The sequence below is a fragment of the Somniosus microcephalus genome, chromosome 14, assembly GCF_052327205.1.
Source record: "Somniosus microcephalus isolate GS21.2 chromosome 14, FLI_Smic_1.0, whole genome shotgun sequence".
NCBI lineage: Eukaryota > Metazoa > Chordata > Chondrichthyes > Squaliformes > Somniosidae > Somniosus > Somniosus microcephalus.
The window spans coordinates 16577446-16598378 of NC_141000.1; the positions used below are offsets into that span (position 1 = coordinate 16577446).

The window sequence follows — 20933 nt, forward strand, 5'->3', positions numbered from 1 at the left end:
CCAGCGTTGTCGGCCCTGCCCATCGCTATCTGTTGTCGTGACCATGTTCAGAGCCACGTACTGGACACACTGATTTTCAGTGGTCTGAGAAACCTAGCAATGATTCCATGTGTGGCCCAAATCCCACACAGACAGATACTAGTAATAATAAATATTTAATGACATCAATTGCTGGCTGCACTTATTTTCATTTCAAGCCACATAACAAATTTTCTCCCAGCATGCACTCCCAAGCGAACATGGTGATGACAAAATATAGAATTGGGGTTGGTAGATCGATTTAAGAAAAAAAAGTCAATTTAATTGGTAATATTACCTTTTGCTAAAGCATTATTATGTTTCATCTAGGTTTCATACGTCAAAGCTATTGATATTTGGATGGCAGTGTGTCTCCTCTTCGTGTTTTCTGCCTTGTTGGAGTATGCCGCTGTAAACTTCGTATCACGCCAGCACAAAGAGTTTTTGCGCCTGAGAAGAAGACAGAGAAGACAAAATAAGGTAAATGAAGACGCTGTAAAATTGGACGAACATCCCCGCATGAGCATTTCACCTTTAGAATAAATACATCGCAGCCAAAAGATACTGTTCTTCTGCCTTTAACCTATGCAACAACAGTCACTGCCTTTCCAGGTAACTCATTGTACGTGACACACTTCTGAGACATTTTTGAGAGACCTGATAAGGCACTCGAGGGTAACGTTTATGATTTAGCATTCCTGGTTTAGAGTCTTATGTGGAAATGTGCAGCGAATTGTGTGGACCATGAATTAGGCAATGCTGGCCTCCACACCTCATTTCCTGTAATGTGCTCCCACCATGTGAAGTTCTGCACGAGGAGCGCTACATTGTAGAATTTCCTCATAAATAAGTCCAAGTCTTTCTTCTTCCCTTGTTTTCTTACCTTAAGTGGACTTAAGCATTTTCACCATAACTATTTAAAAATCCAAACCTAAAATATTAAGATTAACTCTATAGTACCATTACACCTTATTAATGCAACCCATAGAGAACTTTGCAAATCTGTGTAATTTGTTTTCCCACATGTCGTTTCTTCATTTTTGGATCCATTTATTTTGAATTTTTTTCTTATAACTGATTATTATATATGTGTTTGAAAGGTGTCTCTAGTTGACTATTTCACAAACTCATGGTTAACTGCCACCCCCCTCACCCCCCCAGCTCCCAATTAGAAAGCTGTGAGGATAGGATAAATTCAGTGAGCCAGTGATCCCAGCAAGGAGCTATGCTCAAAGGGAGCATGGGTTGCCGATGGCGTAACAATGCTGCAGCATCATTGCTCTGCCTCATGCTCCCTTCAAGCCAAAAGCATATTAACATATGCCAAGGGCCTAACGCCTGTTTAAGGTAGCCGCCAGTGACATCCAAAAATTGCCTGACCCAATATGGGATTGACCGTCCTTCAGTCAGCCTTGGGAGCGTGTGACATAGCCCTGTGAAATTTGTTGCTTTTGCACAGAACACGGGCACAATGAGGCCCAATTTCTCAATTTCTCCACCTATATATCTTGACTCTTTTTTACGTCTGATGGTCAAGCTTTTGGCAGAGCATGCTGCAGCATTGTTACGCCATCGCCAACCCATGGTGATATCCTTTCCTTTTAAAAAAAAAAAAAAACCCAAATTGTGAAGAAAGAAGACTCAAATGCCTTTAAGTACCTTAGATCATATCACTGACATACCACTGCAATGTAGCTCACAGTTCCTGCTGCTTAAGTGCACTTCAGAAAACACAGCAGTCCAAAGTTGCCACCACCTCCCCAAAGTGTCTGAGTGCTGCATCCCAATGCTGCTGCGAAAATTACTTCCAAAATAACTATGATTATTTTTAAGACCAGCACATGATGTTTTTACGCTATATGTGTTACAAAACAACTTATTGCCATCAAAAATTATGTAATTGGCCCCAGAATTTCAAATGTAATTTTTCTGTTGCTCCCAAACATTTTGTACTTTCGTTTTTAATGAGTTTTCCAAACTGTGCTTCAAAAATAGTTTGAGGCGATGTGCGGAAGCTATTTGGAGTGCATTGAAATAAGGTGTTGTTTGTACTTTGTGTAGAATTACTCGTGTGGTAGGATTTGTATGGTGCTTTAGCTCTGCTTTGTGGTATCCATAGAGACATTTTCTTAGTTAGAAATGACCTAGTAATTTATAATGCTTCTTAATGGATAAAAGTGAAATTAATTCCATCTCAGCCCCATTCCCAATGCACACAAGTTGCAGAAGCAGCAACTACCTAAATTGGGAAGCAAGTTGGGCTTCCATTTTATAGTCTTGGTCTGAAAGGCCATTAAAATGGAGAAGTGAAATTCTCTCTTCAGATTAATTTGAAATACATTTAAGTCACAGATAAACTGGGACTCAGATACCCGAGTTCCTCCCTCTCAGAACACAACTGGACCATGTTGGTCATATTTCTTAACTTGGTATGGAGGGTTGGACATGGTAAGTAAAATGAAAGCTATTTATTACAGCTCAGCAAGAGTAACACAACACAGTGTAATGACTCTATTCGGCACACAGAGCAGAGCAGAGCTCATTCAGTACGTTAACCAAAATCTTACAGTTCAACCCCATTATAGGCAAACATTTCAAACAATATATTCTTACAGTTTGCATAATTACATTGCAGGTTACATTACATTACTACCTGTGCATCTAGAATGAGAGATAGAGAGAATCAGGAAGACTGAGTGAAAGGAGATAGCCAAGAAGCAGAAGAGGGCAAAGATCAGTCAGGTTGCATATCCAGATATTTAAGATGTTTCTCCAGTGCTTCTGCCGACCTTCCACCAAAGTTGGATGTCAAGTTGGCCTTTTATAATCTTCATGGGCTCAACAGGCCGAATGGCCTCCTTCTGTGCTGTACCCATTCTATGGGCGCGATCTTGCCAGCCCTGGGGAGGCAGGTATGGAGGCGGGACTGCCGGGAAAATGGCAGAATTTGGGGGTGGGTGCCCAACCCACCTCCATGCCATCTTGCCAGGAGGCAGGTAGCCGTCCCACGCCGGATCGCGTCTCCTTGGAGGCGGGAAGGGATTAAAGCCTATTAACTGCCTGTTAACAGGCAGAAAATAGGATTATCCCCTTTTTGCCCTCACAAGTGCGGGCTTCCCGAAGGCTCCGAAACCCGCCAGGTCAGCTAGGCGAGTACTGGGTCTGCGGGGGTCGGGGGCGGGGGGGGGTGCAAAAGTGTGCTGTGAAGGTAAGTGATGGGTGCAAGTGTGGAGAGGTGAGTATCTGAGGTAAGTGCAAAGTGTTAGTAAAAGTGTACTTACCTTTGTTTCTTCCTGCAGGCTTCAGTCGGTGGGTATGCAGAGAGTCTCGGACCTCCGTGTTGGAGATGACAGATGGCCGTTGCATTCTCCAATGCAACAACCATCTCAATTCTGCAAAAGAAAGAAGTTTGATGAGGTCTTGAATTTAAGACCTCATCAAACTACATAGAATGTCAGTGTTTAAACGATGACAATTCATCAGTCAAAAATGTTTGACAGATGAAACGTCATACGTTGACGTTCTCTGCAACCGGCTTTCCCTTAATTGGCCTGCTAAGCCCACTGGGCGAGCTTAACAAGGTCAATCAAGGGAAAATAGCGTGGGTTGGCCAGAAGTTGATGGAGGCGGGACTGAAACCCGACAAGTGGGAGTTCCGCCTCCAAAAGCACTCCATTGAGAAAATCACCCCCTATGAGTCTATGAATGGAAGGAGATTTGAAATTCCCTGTGCAAATTCTACCCCAGTATTCCCAGCGAGGTGTGACCAGTGCAGCCTCAAAGCATCAACGTAAGCTCTGCATTTTTACAATCCACTGTTCTGACTAGATATCCCAATGTGCATTTAGCATTTTAATTTTTTCTCCACATTATACTGACATTGAAAGTAATGAATCTATTATCATTCCTTGCTCCCTTTGAAACCCTCCCTCTGATAATTCTGTTCCCTTCATTGTAAACCTGTTCATTCTTCCAATATGCAATATTTTGCCTTTGTCAGCAATAAATTTTAATTTTCTTTAGCATACAGTACAGAAGGAGGCCATTTGGCCCATTGGGCCTATGCTGGCACTTTGCTAGAGCAATCCTTCACATTCCTACGACATATGCCAACTAGCCCAAGGGATCTTGTGTCTTTTTAATTTATCAAGTATCTCCTCCTCACTAATTTCAATGTAATGTATGATGTTAGTTGTAACGCAGTAATTTGACAGCAAACATATTTTCAACGCTGATTAACATGTCTTAGAAAATGATCATTAAGTAATTCAACTATTTTCTCTTCATCTTCAATTAATCCACTAAATTTAGCTTTTAAGATTAACTTTCTCCCTAAGCACTCTTTTACAATTATGATTGGGGGGATTCGGTTCATACTCTTTGCTATATTTTTCTCCAGTGTTTTTTTTCTTGCTCCCTAAATACCTTTTTAAATCCATTTTAATATGGTTTGGAATCATTGCAAAGTTCTTCAGCCACTCTTTTCTCTGAGGGGTTTGTATAGTATGGCCTGGAATTTGTGGTCGGGATGACAGTGAGCTGGCAGCGTTCGTCGTCATTCTGCCTTTGAAACAGGCCGCAACTTCGAGATTTTTTTTTAATCGTTAAAGTGTTGTGGGCGTCACTGGCAAGGCCAGCATTTATTGCCCATCCCTAAGTACCCTCGAAAAGGTGGTGGTTGTTAAGTCTGTGTGTTCCAGTTGTATTAAGATTAATTACTGACACAGACTACAAGAATAAAGTTCAACAGGTCTTTACTAGTTGGAGGTCAGGACTATACTAAATACAATATCACTACACAGTACTTATATACCGGTGGTCACCACCGGTATTACGTATACAGCAGCCAGAGAAAGTAGTACACCTCTTAAGGTGGAACAGGCTTAAGTTCTCTTAAGGTGGAACAGGTTACATACACCACAATCCTCCCTTTTTAGCTTAACAGTCATATCCCCATTTAACATAACATCATAACATATATACATATATAACTTCAGGTATAAACAGTTCAAAGGTTCAGTCTCTCAGGAGGCCTTCTGATTCGGTTTGGATAACGCCTTTCAGTGGTCTCTGATTCTTGTTGCTGAGGTGACTCTTCTTGTTGGTTTCCTATGTATTGGACGTCATCATCAGGTACAGTCCCTGCCGAGGTAGATGCTTCAGGTTCATTAACATCTTCCACAGTTGTCTCTGTCGCAACCATGGGTTCGACCCTTGCTCTTGATTCTACCAGTTGATCCGCATGACGCCTTATCACATTGTTACCAATATCTACTGTGTACATCAGAGGTCCTTGTCTGGCCCGAATTGTTCCGGACTGCCATTTTTCGTTTCCATAGCCCCTTGCCAACACTGGTTGTCCTACGTCGAAACTTCGAGTGGACTTGTTATTAATATGCCGGAACTGTTTGTTTTCCACTTCCCTGCGCACATTTGGTTTTAACAAGTCCAACCTGGACCGCAACCTCCTGTTATAAAACATCATGGCAGGACTTTGGTTAGTCACTGCATGAGCGGCATTTCGATATGCCATTAGGAAATTGTCCACCTTGTGTTGTAACGGAACCTGATCATCGTTCATGGCCTTTATTGCCTTTTTGAATGTTTGGACAAATCTCTCGGCCAACCCGTTTGTCGCCGGATGATATGGGGCAGAGGTATAATGTTTCACCCCATTCTTCTTTAAGAATTTTTGGAATTCTTCCGACACGAACTGTGGTCCGTTGTCCGAACATATCTGTTCTGGCAATCCATTCCTTGCGAATATTGTTCTTAACACCGCAATTGTCTTTTCTGAAGTAGTGGTATTCATCTTGATCACTTCTGGCCATTTGGAATGTGCGTCCACCGCAATTAGGAACATGGAGTCCATGAATGGACCAGCAAAGTCAATATGTACGTGTTGCCATGGGGCTGAAGGCCATTCCCATGGGTGTAGCGGTGCGATCGGAGGTACATTTTGCACTTTTTGGCACCCAGCGCAGCTTTTTGTCAACTCCTCTATCTGTTGGTCAATGCCCGGCCACCATACATAAGCCCTAGCAAGACTTTTCATCTTAACTCCCCCCAGATGACCTTCATGCAGTTCCTTTAGAACTCTTTCCCGTAACTTGGGAGGAATAATCACTCTTGTCCCGTACATCAAAGTACCATGGCAGACGGACAGCTGGTCTCGCCTTGCCGAGAATGCCGGTAACAGAGGATCACCATGTGTTGGCCATCCCTTCACTGTCACCTCGTAAACTCGGGACAGTGTCGGGTCGTTCCTGGTTTCTCTTTCAATACTTGCATTGGTGACTGGTAAACACTCGATGATGGTCGAATGAAATAACTCAACAGGGTCAACTTTCGTCGTCTCTTCTGCTTCAGGTAGTGGCAGGCGCGACAGCCCATCAGCATTGCCATGCTGCTTTGTACCTTTGAATTCTATTTGATATTGATGTGCCCCTAGGAAAAGGGACCATCTCTGGAGTCGCTGTGCTGTCATCACCGAAACACCCTTCTTAGGGTTAAAAATGGATACCAACGGCTGATGGTCTGTCAGAAGTGTGAATTTTTGGCCCTGCAGGTAATGATTAAACTTCTTCACTCCCCATACAAGGCTGAGAGCCTCCCTATCGATCTGTGCATATTTGCACTCAGCGGAGGTCAATGATCTGGATGCAAACGCGACTGGCCTTTCTGTGCCATTTGGCAACTTGTGTGAGAGTACTGCCCCAATACCATATGGAGAAGCATCACAAGCCAACCAAATAGGCAGTGTCGGGTTGAAGTGAGCCAACACTTCCTCTGAGGTGATCAATTCTTTGCTTTTGCGAAATGCTTCTTACAGTTTTCGCTCCATTCCCATGGTACCCCCTTCTGTAAAAGAGCGTTCAGCGGGTGCAGTACCGTGGATAGATTCGGTAGAAACTTATGGTAATAGTTAATCAATCCCAGAAACGACCTCAACTGAGAGACATTATCCGGAGCGGGAGCCTTTACAACTGCCTCTATCTTGTCAGGAGACTTATGAAGCCCCTCCCGGTCAATGACATGACCACAGTACGAGATCCGCTTCTGAAAGAACTCACATTTCTGCCGATTAACTCTAAGTCCATATTCTTTCAGTCTGTTGAGCACCAGTTCCAAGTTTGCGAGGTGTTCTTCATCACCATCAGCTGTAATCAAAATATCGTCCAGGTAACATTGTGTGCCTAGAATTCCCTGTAATACCTGCTCCATGGCCCTCTGCCAAATTGCCGGAGCCGATGCCACTCCAAAAACCAGCCTATTATACCGGTACAAACCTCTATGCGTGTTGATCGTGAGGTACTGGCGTGACTCTTCTTCAACCTCCATCTGCAAGTACGCCTGCGCCAGGTCTATCTTGGTGAAGTGTTTCCCGCCAGACAACGAAGCAAAAATATCCTCAATCCGCGGAAGCGGATACTGCACCGTGTGAAGCACCGGATTAACGGTGATCTTGAAATCTCCACAGATGCGAACCTTCCCTGGTTCTCCTGGCTTGTTGCTCGAAGGACGTTTCATAACGGGAACAATGGGCATAGCCCACTCACTCCAATCTACCTTAGACAGTACACCTGAATGTTCTAGCGCTTCCAGTTCCGCTTCTACAGTAGGTCGTATTGCATAGGGTACCGGTCTGGCTTTGAAAAATTTTGGTTGTGCATGTTCATCAATCTTGATGTTTGCCGTAATTCCTTTCAGTGTTCCCAGTCCTTGCTGGAACACCTCTTTAGCATCATCCAATATTTTGGCAATTGTTTAGGTTTGACACCTGTTTCCCCGGAATCTACCGTTAGTGCTTTTAAGGAGTGCCAGTCCATATTCATTTTCCTAATCCACTCCCGTCCCAGTAGTGATGGACCTCCTTCAGGTAGCACATATAAGTCCATTACTTGGCTTTCTTCGCCCTTGTGGACCACTTTTACCTCTATCTTTCCGATGGGGTACACTCTTTGCCCCGTGTATGTTTTCAATATAATCTCCGTATCCCGTAGGGGAATATGTTGGAATAACCTTTTGTAATCTTTCTTATTCATGACCGTCAATGCCGATCCAGTGTCCAATTCCATCTTTACTTGGACTCCTGCTATCTGAAGAGTGACCCAAATTGTCTGGAGATCTGCATCCTTACCAACGTTGTGTACTCTTAAGCTACCCAGTTCATTACTGCTAGCGTCTGAATCTGACTTCTGTTCGTTCGAACTGGTCTTTGTCACCTTGTGCACCTTTATATATTTTCCTTGCGGTGACTTTTTGTTGCTGGTCTTCTTTCCTGACCGGCATACTTTAGCTATGTGGCCAAGCCTGCCACACGTTCTGCATTCTTGGTTTTTAAACCAACACTGGTTCTGATCGTGTGTTGTCTTTCCACAACGATAACATTTTACAGTACTCAAACCCAATTTATTTGTACTGAGTTCCGGTGACCGTAGCTGCATTACTGCCGTGCCTCTCGCTGCGGCCTCGTGCGCTGCTGCCATAGTGACCGCTTTCTCAAGCATCAGCTCATTCTCCTCGAGCAGTCGCTTTTGTGTATCTTCTTTTAATAATCCACATACAAATCTATCCCTTAGCGCGTCTGTCAGTCCCGTTCCAAACTGACAGTACTTTGCCAGCTTACGCAATTCCATTAAATATTCAGCATTGCTTTCATCCTTCAGCTGCCTTCTGCTGTAAAATTTAAATCGTTCCGCTAGCATCAGCGGCGTGGGGTTTAGATGATTTTTCAGGACAGTAACAATCTCCTCGAACGTCTTATCCGCCGGTTCATCTGGTGATAAAAGGTGTTTCAATTGCCCGTATGTCTTCGCACCCATTAAGTTCAATAAAGTAAGTGCTTTCTCTGCATCTGGGATTTTATTTGCTTTACAATAATTTTGTATGCATTCTACATACATGGCCCAATCTTCGATGTCGCCATCAAAGGTATCAATGTTCCCATGTTTAGGCATCGTTGCAATTTATTTTATCCCAAGATGGCGGCTTCCCGCTCTTGTCTTCGTCCTCCACCTACAAAATGGCGGTTTTCCCGCGCTTGGCGGTCTTCACCCACTGGCTGCAATGGCGTTTGGCGTGCCGCTGCTGCTCCCCTTTCCCAGCGATTAGTAACTCCCCCGACGCTGTCTCCGCTTCACCGCGGCTCCCTTGGGCATTCGCGCTTCCCCGATGTCGCGCCTCGCAGCCCTTCTTGCAGCCTGGTTATTAGCACTGGCTGCGTTCGCCTTCACCGCGGCTCTCGCGCCTTCAGTCGCCCCAGACGCTGCGCCTTTTTTTTTTCCCGAAAGCGGCCCGGCCCTTATCACCAGCCGCGATTGATGTCCCCGCGCTGCGCCTTTCAGCCCGAATGCGGCCCGGCCCTTATCTCCGGTCGCGATCGATCTCACCGCCCTTATTCCTCCGTCTTCCTCCCCCCGTCTGTACAGCCAACGCGGCCGACTTTCTGCTCGCATCGCTGACCGGTTTACCCACCACCGAGGTGGAAAGAAGATAGCTGACTGCCGCTGATGAAGGCTTCGAGTTCAGGATGTCTTCTGCACTCCGGGTTCTCGATGCCTGCCGCGCGACGTGTCTTCCAGCAGGGTGATGAGGGTGGATGCCTCTCTTCGACGCCCGTTCTGTGGACGAAGCCGCCGTGGATATAAACTGCCGCAGGGTAAGAATCGGACTCGTCGCCACTGTTAAGTCTGTGTGTTCCAGTTGTATTAAGATTAATTACTGACACAGACTACAAGAATAAAGTTCAACAGGTCTTTACTAGTTGGAGGTCAGGACTATACTAAATACAATATCACTACACAGTACTTATATACCGGTGGTCACCACCGGTATTACGTATACAGCAGCCAGAGAAAGTAGTACATCTCTTAAGGTGGAACAGGCTTAAGTTCTCTTAAGGTGGAACAGGTTACATACACCACAGTGGTGAGCCGCCTTCTTGAACCGCTGCAGTCCGTGTGGTGAAGGTACTACCACAGTGCTGTTAGGGAGCGAGTTCCAGGATTTTGACCCAGCGACGATGAAGGATCGACGATATACTTCTAAGTCAGGATGGTGTGTGACTTGGAGGGGAACTTGGAGGTGGTGGTGTCCCCATGCGCCTGCTGCCCTTGTCCTATTAAGTGGAAGAGGTTGCGGGTTTGGGAGGTGCTGCTGACGAAGCCTTGGTGAGTTGCTTCAGTGCTTCTTGTAGACGGTACACACTGCAGCCACGGTACGCCGGTGGTGGAGGGAGTGAATGTTTAAGGTGGTGGATTGGGTGCCAATCAAGCGGGCTGTTTTGTCCTGGATGGTGTCAAGCTTCTTGAGTGTTGTTGGAGTTGCACTCATCCAGGCAAGTGGAGAGTATTCCATCACACTCCTGACTTGTGCCTTGTAAATGGTGGCAAGGCTTTGGGGAGTGAGGAGGTGAGACACTCGCTGCAGAATACCTAGCCTCTGACCTGCTCTTGTTGCCACTGTATTTATGTGGCTGGTCCAGTTAAGTTTCTGGTCAATGGTGACCCCCAAGATGTTGAGGTGGGGGGATTCGGTGATGGTAATGCCGTTGAATGTCAAAGGATGGTGGTTAGACTCTCGCTTGTTGAAGATAGTCATTGCCTGGCACTTGGGCACTTGTTTGGCGCGAATATTACCTGCCACTTATCAGCCCAAGCCTGAATGTCGTCCAGGTCTTGTTGCATGCGGGCATGGACTGCTTCATTATCTGAGGAGTTGTGAATGGCACTGAACACTGTGCAGTCATCAGCGAACATCCCCATTTCTGACCTTATGTTGGAGGGAAGGTCATTGATGAAGCAGCTGAAGATGGTTGGGCCTAGGACACTGCCCTGAAGAACTTTTGCAGTGATGTCCTAGGGTTGTGATGATTGACCTTCAACCACCACAACCATCTTCCTTTGTGCTAGATATGACTCCACTTGTGGAGAGTTTCCCCCCGATTCCCATTAACTTCAGGCTCCTTGATGCCACACTCGGTCAAATGCTGCCTTGATGTCAGGGCAGTCACTCTCACCTCACTTCTGGAATTCAGCTTCTTTGTCCATGTTTAGACCAAGGCTGTAATGCGGTCGGGAGCCGAGTTGACTTGGTGGAACCCAAACTGGGCATCAGTGAACAGGTTATTGGTGAGTACGTACCGCTTGATAGCACTGGCAATGACATCGTCCATCACTTTGCTGACGATTGAGAATAGACTGATGGGGCGGTAATTGGCCATTTTCCACATTGTCAGATAGATGCCAGTGTTGTAGCTGTACTGGAACAGCTTGGCTAGAGGCACGGCTAGTTCTGGAGCACAAGTCTTCAGCCTTTGCTGTATCCAGTGCACTCAGTTTCTTGATATCACATGGATTGGCTGAAGACTGGCTTCTGTGATGGTGGGGACCTCAGGAGTAGGCTGATATGAATCATCCACTCGGCACTTCTGGCTGAAGATGGTTGCAAATGCTTCAGCCTTGTCTTTTGCACTCATGTGCTGAGCTCCACCATTATTGAGGATGGGGATTTTCATGGAGCCTCCTCTTGCCATTAGTTGTTTAATGGTCCACCACCATTCACAACTGGATCTGGCAAGATTGCAGTGCTTTGATCTGATCCGTTGATTGTGGGATCGCTTAGCCCTGTCGATAGCATGCTGCTTCTGCTTTTTAACATGCATGTAGTCTTATGTTGCAGCTTCCCCAGGTTGTCACCTCATTTTTAGCTATGCCTGGTTTTGCTGCTGGCATGCTCTTATACACTCCTTATTGAACCAGGGCTGGTCCCCTAGCTTGATGGTAGTAGTAGAGTGAGGGATATGCTGGGCCATGAGGTTACAGATTGTGGTGGAATACAATTCTGCTGCTGCTGATGGCCCACAGCACCTCATGGATGCCCAGTTTTGAGCTGCTAGATCTGTTCTGAATCTATCCCATTTAGCACGGCGGTAGTGCCACACAGCATGATGGTGGGTGTCTTCAGTGTGAAGATGGGACTTTGTCTCCACAATGACTGTGCGGTGGTCACTGCTATTAATACTGTCATGGATAGATGCATCTGTGACAGGTAGGTTGGTGAGGACTAAGTCAAGTAGGTTTTCCCCTCGTGTTGGTTCTCTCACCACTAGTCGCAGGCCCAGACTGGCAGCTATGTCCTTCAGGACTCGGCCAGCTCGGTCAGTAGTGGTGCTACTGAGCCACTCTTGGTGATGGACATTGAAGTCCCCTACCCAGAGTATATTCTGTGCCCATGCTACTCTCAGTGTTTCTTCCAAGTTCAACATGGAGGAGTACTGATTCATCAGCTGAGGGAGGGCAGTAGGTGGTAACCAGCAGGAAGTTTCCTTGCCCATGCTTGACCTGAAGCCATGAGACTGTATGGGGTCCGGAGTCAATGTTGAGGACTCCCAGGGCCACTCCTTCCTGACTGTATACCACTGTGCCACCACCCCTGGTGGATCTGTCCTGCCAGTGGGACAGGACATACCCAGGGATGGTGATGGAGGAGTCTGGGACATTGGCTGAAAGGTATGATTCTGTGAGTATGACTATGTCAGGCTGTGGCTTGATATTCTGTGGGACAGCACTCCCAATTTAGCACATGTACAGGTGCATGCGGAAATCCCAAAGTTGTGATCAGTCATTGACAGCACTGAAACAGGCTGTGCTATGACACCCCCCACCCACCCCCACAGAGCCAACAATCTTTGTAATCAGCCAAATCATTGAAATTGACGAAATCTATGGTTCTTCTGCAGTAAGTACGCTGGTAAATTCCCCACTAAAAGTTAGACCTAAGGGGGTCGATTTTCCTGGAGCCGTCAGGCGGGGTTTCAGGCGTGTGGGGGGGGAAAATCCCGAATTCAGGGGTCCCGACATCATCCCGCCCAAAACCCCGCTCCACGCAAGTTTCAGAGGCGGCGGGTACCCGCCCCGCATTGGGACCCGCCGACCCCAGGCGGGAAGGGATTAGTGCCAATTAACTGCCTGCTAACAGGTAGTTAACAGGCAGTTTTTAGCCTAATCCCTATTTTGAGGGGTTTCGTGTGGGATTCCCGACGGCTCCAAACCACGCCAGGTTAGAGCAGGCGGGCCGTCGGGTTGAAGGACTTGGAGGGGTCGCGATGTCGGTGTTCAGGTGAGTGATGGGTGCATGAGTGCAAAGGTAAGTGTGTTTGATGTGTCTAAAGTGTGTAAAGAACTTTTACTTACCTGTACTTACCTTAACAGCCTTTCTTCCTGTAAGCGTCGGGAGCGCATCACTCAGCCGGCACTTAAAGCTGAATGGCTGCGATCTGTGAAAAGTGGCAGCCTTCAGCTTTGAGTGCTGCTGAGAGTTCTAACTGAGTCTGTGCAGAAGGACTCATGTTAGAACTCAGACTGTCAGTGTTTGGCAGCTTCAAACAGCTGTGAAACACTGATATTTCATCTGTCAAGAACTCTTGACAGATGAAATTGCAGTCTGTGACATCACCTGTTGCCGGGTGGCCCTTAATTGGCCTGCTGAGCCCGCTGGGCGGGCTCAACAAGGTCAATCAAGGGAAAATCGCGCGGATTGGCCGGACATCGATGTCGGCGGGTCTAAAACCCGAAAGTTGTAGTCCCGCCTTCTGCCCGACAGCTTCAGGAAAATCGACCCGAAAGTAATTAGCTGTAACTGGGGTTTTGACAGTGTATTGACTGCTAAACAAATATTAAGGGCCTGGAAAACTAATTTTAATTTTGTGCAGTGTGAAATTTGTCCATTTTAATAAAAATTGCATTTTTTAAGAAACTTTTCCAAATAAAAATTTTAATTTTTAAAAAAGTTTGTCCATCTTTATTTCAGGTTTGCCTTTTCCCCATGTGAGCACCCCAATCTTTCTTTTGCTCTCTCTAACTATTTTTAAAAGTCAGAACTTTAAGAGCTCCTTGTTGGCTCTCTGTGAGAATTCTGCTTCAACAGCATGTTGATGTCACAGCAGTTCACACAAGGGAATCCCCACTACAGTCCGTTGAATTGAATTGAAGGTCGGAAAACCTGAAGTTCTCGACACGGGGATTGCAAGACCCTTGTGCGAAGCGTACTTCGGGGCCAGCAGCCAACGTCTTCGCTTCACTGCTGACCATAAACCGGGCCTATGTTTTTCTCCCTCTCTCCATTTTATTTCTCATTGGCATATACTTGCCTTGCATATTTAACATTATAATTTGAAACATTTTCCATTATTGTGATCTCCCTATCATGAGTGCATCCCAATTAATTTATATTAGTTCATCCTCCATTCTATTGACTTTCCTTTTATGTACTTCTTGGTGGCGTTGATTGGTCTGAAATTTAATCCTACTATGGTCAATCAACTCCAAAGGTTGCATTATGTCTAAATTGAAGAGGCTATCCTGATGGCTTGCATGAACCCTTTCTAGATGTGAGTTCCTACTAATGGGGTCCAGGATATATTGACCTCACCTGGTACTGCATTTACTAGTTCATATTCTGTCACCACATACCCATTTTCCCAGTTAATATTGAGTTGGCTGAAGAAGCTGATTGTTACTATATTATTATTAGTACAAACACATCGAATCTCATCATACAAGATTCTGTCATCTTCCTTTACCTGCCCAAGAGAGTTTGTAGAAAACCTCAATTATTCATCGATTTCTTTGCCCATCTTTTTTAGCTCAGGGTCCTTGCTAGTGATTTCCTAATATGTGTTCACATCATACACGATTCCCCGCTGGGAACGCGTATTCATAAAATCTGCCCTCTAGTTTAAAAAAGCCTAAGTTCCATCCACTGTGTTATTAGCTAATCTCCTTGTACTTACCCGTAAAGTGTAAAATTAAACTGTATCCTACCCTGAATAAACCTTGAGAAGTTGTGTTGTCCTCCATCTTGATGGGCACAGAGTTCGCAAGCACCTCCCCTGCTCTTCTCTGCTAAAGGAAAGCTACCTTCTTCCTCAGCCCTTGGCCTTCCACTTCCTCCAATCCCTAGTCTCTAATCTCCTAATGCATCCCAGACTAAGCCTCAGCTGACGACTATCGCTTCAGACAGAGTCCCCCCCCCACACTCCACCCCGCCATCCCCCACCTATACCAGTCCAGGCTTGGCCACAAATTTCTCCTTCCGCTTCACCTTCACATGCAGCATCTCCTGGATGATGTCTACATGCCTCCTCCTGCCCAGGCCTATCCCTGTCCCACCTATTGTTACAAGGTGACTGACATTTTACAGCATAAAAAGATAACAGATACTAAAATGAGTAAGTCAGTAAAGGAACGTGTGAGAGAGATCCAGAGAGTTTTAAAAAATTAATTCATGGGATGTGGGTGTCGCTGGCAAGCCCTGCATTTATTGCCCATCCTATACAACTGAGTGGCTTGCTAGGCCGTTTCAGAGGGCAGTTAAGAGTCAACCACACTGCTGTGTAGTCTGGAGTCACATACAGGCCAGACCGGGTAAGGACGGCAGATTTCCTTCCCTAAAGGACATTAGTGAACCAGATGGGTTTTTATGACAATCCAGTAGTTTCATGGTCACCATTACTGATGGTAGCTTTTTTTTAAATTCCAGATTTATTTAATTAACTGAATTTAAATTCCCTAGCTGCCTGTGGTGGGATTATGAACTCATGTCCCTGGATCATACATCCAGGCCTCTGGATTATTAGTCCAGTAACATAACTACCATGCTACCATAGTGGGAGCCAAACAAAACAGAGGGGGAAACAGAGGGAAGGAGACACTAACAGAAAGAGAAAGAATCAGAAAGATATTAGTGGACAAACGCTTAACGTGTTCATATGACATTCCTTTGTCCATCATTGTAGAGGATTATTTACAATAAAATGGCTTAGCACCTGTATTAAAATAACAGACTAAGGGCTGTTCTGCAAATGCACTAAGTGTTAATATTAATGGTAATATTGGTAACAGTAATATTTGGAGATTGGGATATACAGAGATGACCACAAGAGAAAATATGTGAGAGGTATAGAGAGAAAGAAAGAGAAACAGATTGGTCTCATTACTCTATGTAGGTTGGCTTTCTGTGATGTACATAGGACCCTGAAGCAAGTTTAAAGTTAAAAGGCGTGGCTCCCATGCTGCACTAGTCCCGACCACTTACACTGTGTGGCAAGTAGCCAAACAAGCATCCCTTAAATGGATCGATGGAGGCAGCTCAGAAAAGTCCAGAATTCAGGTAAGTGGTTTTTTTTGGTGGGTGCAGCAGGAGCTTGAATGTTCTTCCTGCCCCCCTCCCCGGAAAAATCCTCCCGACCGCTGCTGCACTTTCTGCCACCTTCCCCCACAATTGGCCTGTCACTGACCCTTTAAGGGTCCTCTGCTGGCTCAGCTCCACGTACAGTGCCGCCAGATTTCCCCCTCCCTCGTTTAGCGCTGGTAGCTGGCCGATTTTATTCTAACGAGGCGCGGCCATGAACATGGTTCTGGCCTCCAGCAATTGTCATGGGGTGGGCAGAGCGGATGTCCTGGTCACCGATCTGCCCCCCTCAACAGAATCGACCCCAGCCCCCTATTTCTCCAACGCTGTAAATTAAACCATTTTAGTTGATTTTTTTTGGTAAAGTTTCAAGCACGCATACTAGGAAGCATATCTTCTATCAGATTAGGGTGAGGAAATCAACCAGCTTTCCTGTTCTTGATTGCTATCTAGTGACCCATGCTAGAACTGTGTGTGTATAGGTTGGGAAAGGCAGGATCTGGTTCGGTTATAATGCCTCATGAGGTTGGACAGCTTGCCAACATACACTGCCTGGGCTCACACATGAGAACATTCACTTTGGGCAAGGTACGGGACAGGAACCTGCGAGATCAAATCCCAATGAGGAGTCAATGCCCTCAGGAGAGAAGATAACATTGGCAGAAAAGGCAAGGAAAGACAATATTGAGACTCGTCCTTGACTACATATGTGTAAAAATGTTAAATATATGATGGAGTGGATCAAAGCAAGCAGATGAGCCTAGTTGACTCAACCAAACATACATACTCTACTTTATGCTCACTTTAGTGAAAAACACAATAATTTTTAGATATATCAGGAAAAGGCCACAAGACAAAAAGGGAGAGGCCATTGACAAGTTGCTGATTTTATGAGCTGGATTTTTATGTGGCATTGTACTATTGCCATCTCTACTGATTCATGATAACACAACAGGAGGGTGGTGGAAGGTGGAACACAACAGGAGACTGGCCAGTCGCTGGCATCCTAGTTGAGGTGGGGAAAGTAGGGCACTTGTAGCAATGGTCCATCCTTGCAAATCATGGATAGAGGTTAAAATGGCTCGACCTGTTACTTCTGATCCTTGCAATAGGTGATATTGTCCCATAATCTTACTGTGACATTTTGTACTGGGCTTCCTGAACAGTCAACTAAAGGTTCAAAATTAGAAATTTGGCATTAGTTTTTATAAAATTTAAATTTCAGACCATCCAAAGCACAATCTGAAGCCTAAATTTACCTAGATTTTCATTCCAGTGGCAAGGATTTCCTCCGGTTGCTATGGCGGGAGGATTTCCTCCGGTTGCTATGGCGGGAGGATTTCCTCTGGTTGCTATGGCGGGGGGATTTCCTCCGGTTGTTATGGTGGGGGGATTTCCTCCGGTTGCTATGGCAGGGGGATTTCCTCCGGTTGCTATGGCGGGAGGATTTCCTCCAGTTGCTATGGCGAGAGGATTTCCTCCAGTTGCTATGGCGGAAGGATTTCCTCCGGTTGCTATGGTGGGAGGATTTCCTCCAGTTGCTATGGCGGAAGGATTTCCTCCGGTTGCTATGGCGGAAGGATTTCCTCCGGTTGCTATGGCGGAAGGATTTCCTCCGGTTGCTATGGCGGAAGGATTTCCTCTGGTTGCTATGGCGGGAGGATTTCCTTCGGTTGCTATGGCGGGAGGATTTCTTCCGGTTGCTATGGCGGGAGGATTTCCTCCGGTTGCTATGGCGGGAGGATTTCCTCCGGTTGCTATGGCAAGAGGATTTCCTCCGGTTGCTATGGCGGGGGGACTTCCTCCAGTTGCTATGGTGGGAGGATTTCCTCTGGTTGCTATGGCGGGGGGATTTCCTCCGGTTGCTATGGCGGGGGGATTTCCTCCGGTTGCTATGGCGGGAGTATTTCCTCTGGTTGCTATGGCGGGAGGATTTCCTCCGGTTGCTATGGCGGGGGGATTTCCTCCGGTTGCTATGGCGGGGGGATTTCCTCCGGTTGCTATGGCGGGGGGATTTCCTCCGGTTGCTATGGCGGGGGGATTTCCTCCGGTTGCTATGGCGGGAGGATTTCCTCTGGTTGCTATGGCGGGGGGATGTCCTTCGGTTGCTATGGAGGGGGGATTTCCTCTGGTTGCTATGGCGGGCGGATTTCCTTCGGTTGCTATGGCGGGAGGATTTCCTTCGGTTGCTATGGCGGTAGGATTTCCTTCGTTTGCTATGGCGGGAGGATTTCCTTCGGTTGCTATATGTAGCAGGTCTGTATTTCTTATGAGTTCATTTATGATTTCACTAAAAATACCAAAAAGAGGAAATGTTATTGATTTGTTTACAATATTAACTTGAAAAAATCATCCCCACTAGTCTATTGAAAGAGCAGCAGCAACATTGTTCCAGATTCTTCCAAATGCTCCTCATGAAATTTTACATTGCTTTTTATGCTCAATTAGAAAGCTCTGTTCGTGGCTTCTCTGCTCTAATGAATTCTGATCAGTTATAATTAGCTTCAGGTTTGTTCTCTGATTGCAAGAAATATTAAAGAAATTTTACTCTCTAAGGGCACATTTATCTCTTCCTATAACTCATGTCTATATGTTTTTGCTGAAGGTAGAAAGAGTGTGTTACTCACTTCTGAACTGTGTAGCCAGTTAAAGCAATCATTCCTGCTGTCAAGCAAGGGAAGGGAAATATTATTCTCCCCAGGGAGCCAGTTAAAGTAATTGTTCCCCTAATAAGGAGGAGAAATTGTAATATTGCTAGCTGCAGTTGGAAGCTATTAATGATTTCATCATGGAATTGGAATTGGAAGGGAAAAATGTTGTTCTCCCAAGGGAGTTTGCAAGGGGCATTATTGAGAAGATTGTTTCACTTTCAACCAGGAATTCCTCTAATAATCTGTAGCTGCTGTGAGTCTCATTTATATTTTAACTAGCTAGGGGTGCCCGGCGTTGCCAGGGCAATTTTGGGCCGCGCGGTCTCCCTGCCCCTGTCTGTCCTCCGTCCCCTCTCGCTGCCTAGCGCCTGAGGTCCGGTGCCGTTGTGATACCGGCTATGCGGGGCCTAGCACTTCAGGCCCGGCCGGGCTCTCAGGCCGAGACGGACCCCAGCTGAGCTCCCCTGTGGATGGCACGGTTGACGGCCGGCCGCTGCTGCTCTCCCGCCCGCTGTGTGTAAACTGACCTGCCGCTCCCGCAGCCGCAATGCGGGGGTTTGTTTGGCTGGTGCTGTGGCTGTGGGGATGAAAAAAATGGCGGCGAAGTTTCAGGAGACTGGAGGATTAGGTCCCGCCTGTGACACAGCGATTGGTCAACCATCAGGTCACTGAACTGTAGGATTGGTCAACCAGCATGTTACTCAACGCTAATGAGAGGTAGGATTGGTCAACTGCTAATGAGCGGAGTTTTGAGGATTTTTGAACGTTTTTTGTATACTGTCCGAACAATTTTTGTCTGACCAAAAAGTAAATACACCTATGAGACTGCCCTAATGATAAGCTTTGTTTTGATATAACATGCGTGTAGGTACGCTCTATAACTTTTGATTGTATAGCTGGACAGACAGACAGACAAACAGACAGACAAACAGACAGACAAACTCTATATATATAGACTAGCGGGAGTGCCCGGCGGTGCTGAGGGGTTTTTGAGGGCATGTTGTTGTTGGAAGAGAGAGAGAGAGAGAGACTGGGGGGAGAAGAGAGAGACTGGGGGGAGAAGAGAGAGACTGGGGGGGAAGAGAGAGAGAGAGACTGCTGGATTGAGTTCGGGATTAGCCTGGAGAGAGAGGGGGGGAAGGAGCACCTCAGGCCTGGCCCGATCGACCCCTGCGAAGGAAGGAAGGAAGGAAGAAGGTGAGCTCTCCCTCCCTGTCCCACCCCCTCACTCTTTCCCTCGCTCCCCTCTCCCTCCCTGCCCCTCTCCTCACTCTCCCTCCCCCTCTCCTCTCCCTCCCTCCCCCTCTCCTCACTCTCCCTCCCCCTCTCCCTCCCCCTCCCCCTCCCTCCCCCTCCCCCTCTCCCGCCCCCCGTCTCCCCTATCCCTCCCCCCGTCTCCCCCCACCCTCCCCCCATCACTCCCCCTCTCCCTCCCCCTCTCTCCCTCCCCCTCTCCTCTCCCTCCCTCTCTCCTCTCCCTCCCTGTCTCTCCTCTCCCTCCCTCTCTCCTTTCCCTCCCTCTCTCCCTCCCTCTCTCCTCTCCCTCTCTTTCTCCTCTCCCTCCCTCCACCTCCACGGATCAGCGCCTCAGGGCCGGCCGGTGCGTGGCCTAGCGCGTGAGGCCCGGCCGGACTCACGTTAGCTCTCTCCCTCCCTCCCCCTCTCCTCTCCTCTCCCTCTCCTCTCCCTCGTCCTCCTCTCCCTCCCCCTCCTCTCCTCTCCCTCCCCCTCCGCGGATCAGCGCCTCAGAGCCGGCCGGTGCGCGACCTAGCGCGTGAGGCCTGGCGGGACTCACCTTAGTTCAGGTCGCGCTCCGGGCCGACGTTGACGCGCGTGCTGACTCCCACCCCGCCCGCCTTTACTAAGATGGCGGCGATGGCTACGCTCGGCTCAGTTCCGCGTCGCCAGCCTTTACCAAGATGGCGGCGATCGCGGGGCGGGACGGGCGGTGCCTAGCTTGGGAATGGCTTGCGAGGAGAGGCTGAGGCTTCGAGGCCTGAGGCCTGCAGGCAGCTCATCCACCGCCGTGGGGGGGGGGTGGGGGGTGGAAGCCTGAGTCCCCTTTGGAAA

The 20933-nt window shown here is 47.2% G+C and overlaps 1 protein-coding gene across 3 annotated transcripts in view; it reads left to right on the forward strand.

Moving 5' to 3' along the window:
* Nucleotides 1-20933, forward strand: part of LOC147107352 (glycine receptor subunit alpha-2) — a 273836-nt gene that overhangs the window by 214349 nt on the left and 38554 nt on the right. For all 3 annotated transcript variants that reach the window (XM_086006290.1, XM_086006291.1, XM_086006292.1), the window contains one exon: nucleotides 349-498. In XM_086006290.1, the coding sequence (XP_085862416.1) occupies nucleotides 349-498 (150 nt within the window). The remainder of the gene's footprint in view (nucleotides 1-348; nucleotides 499-20933) is intronic.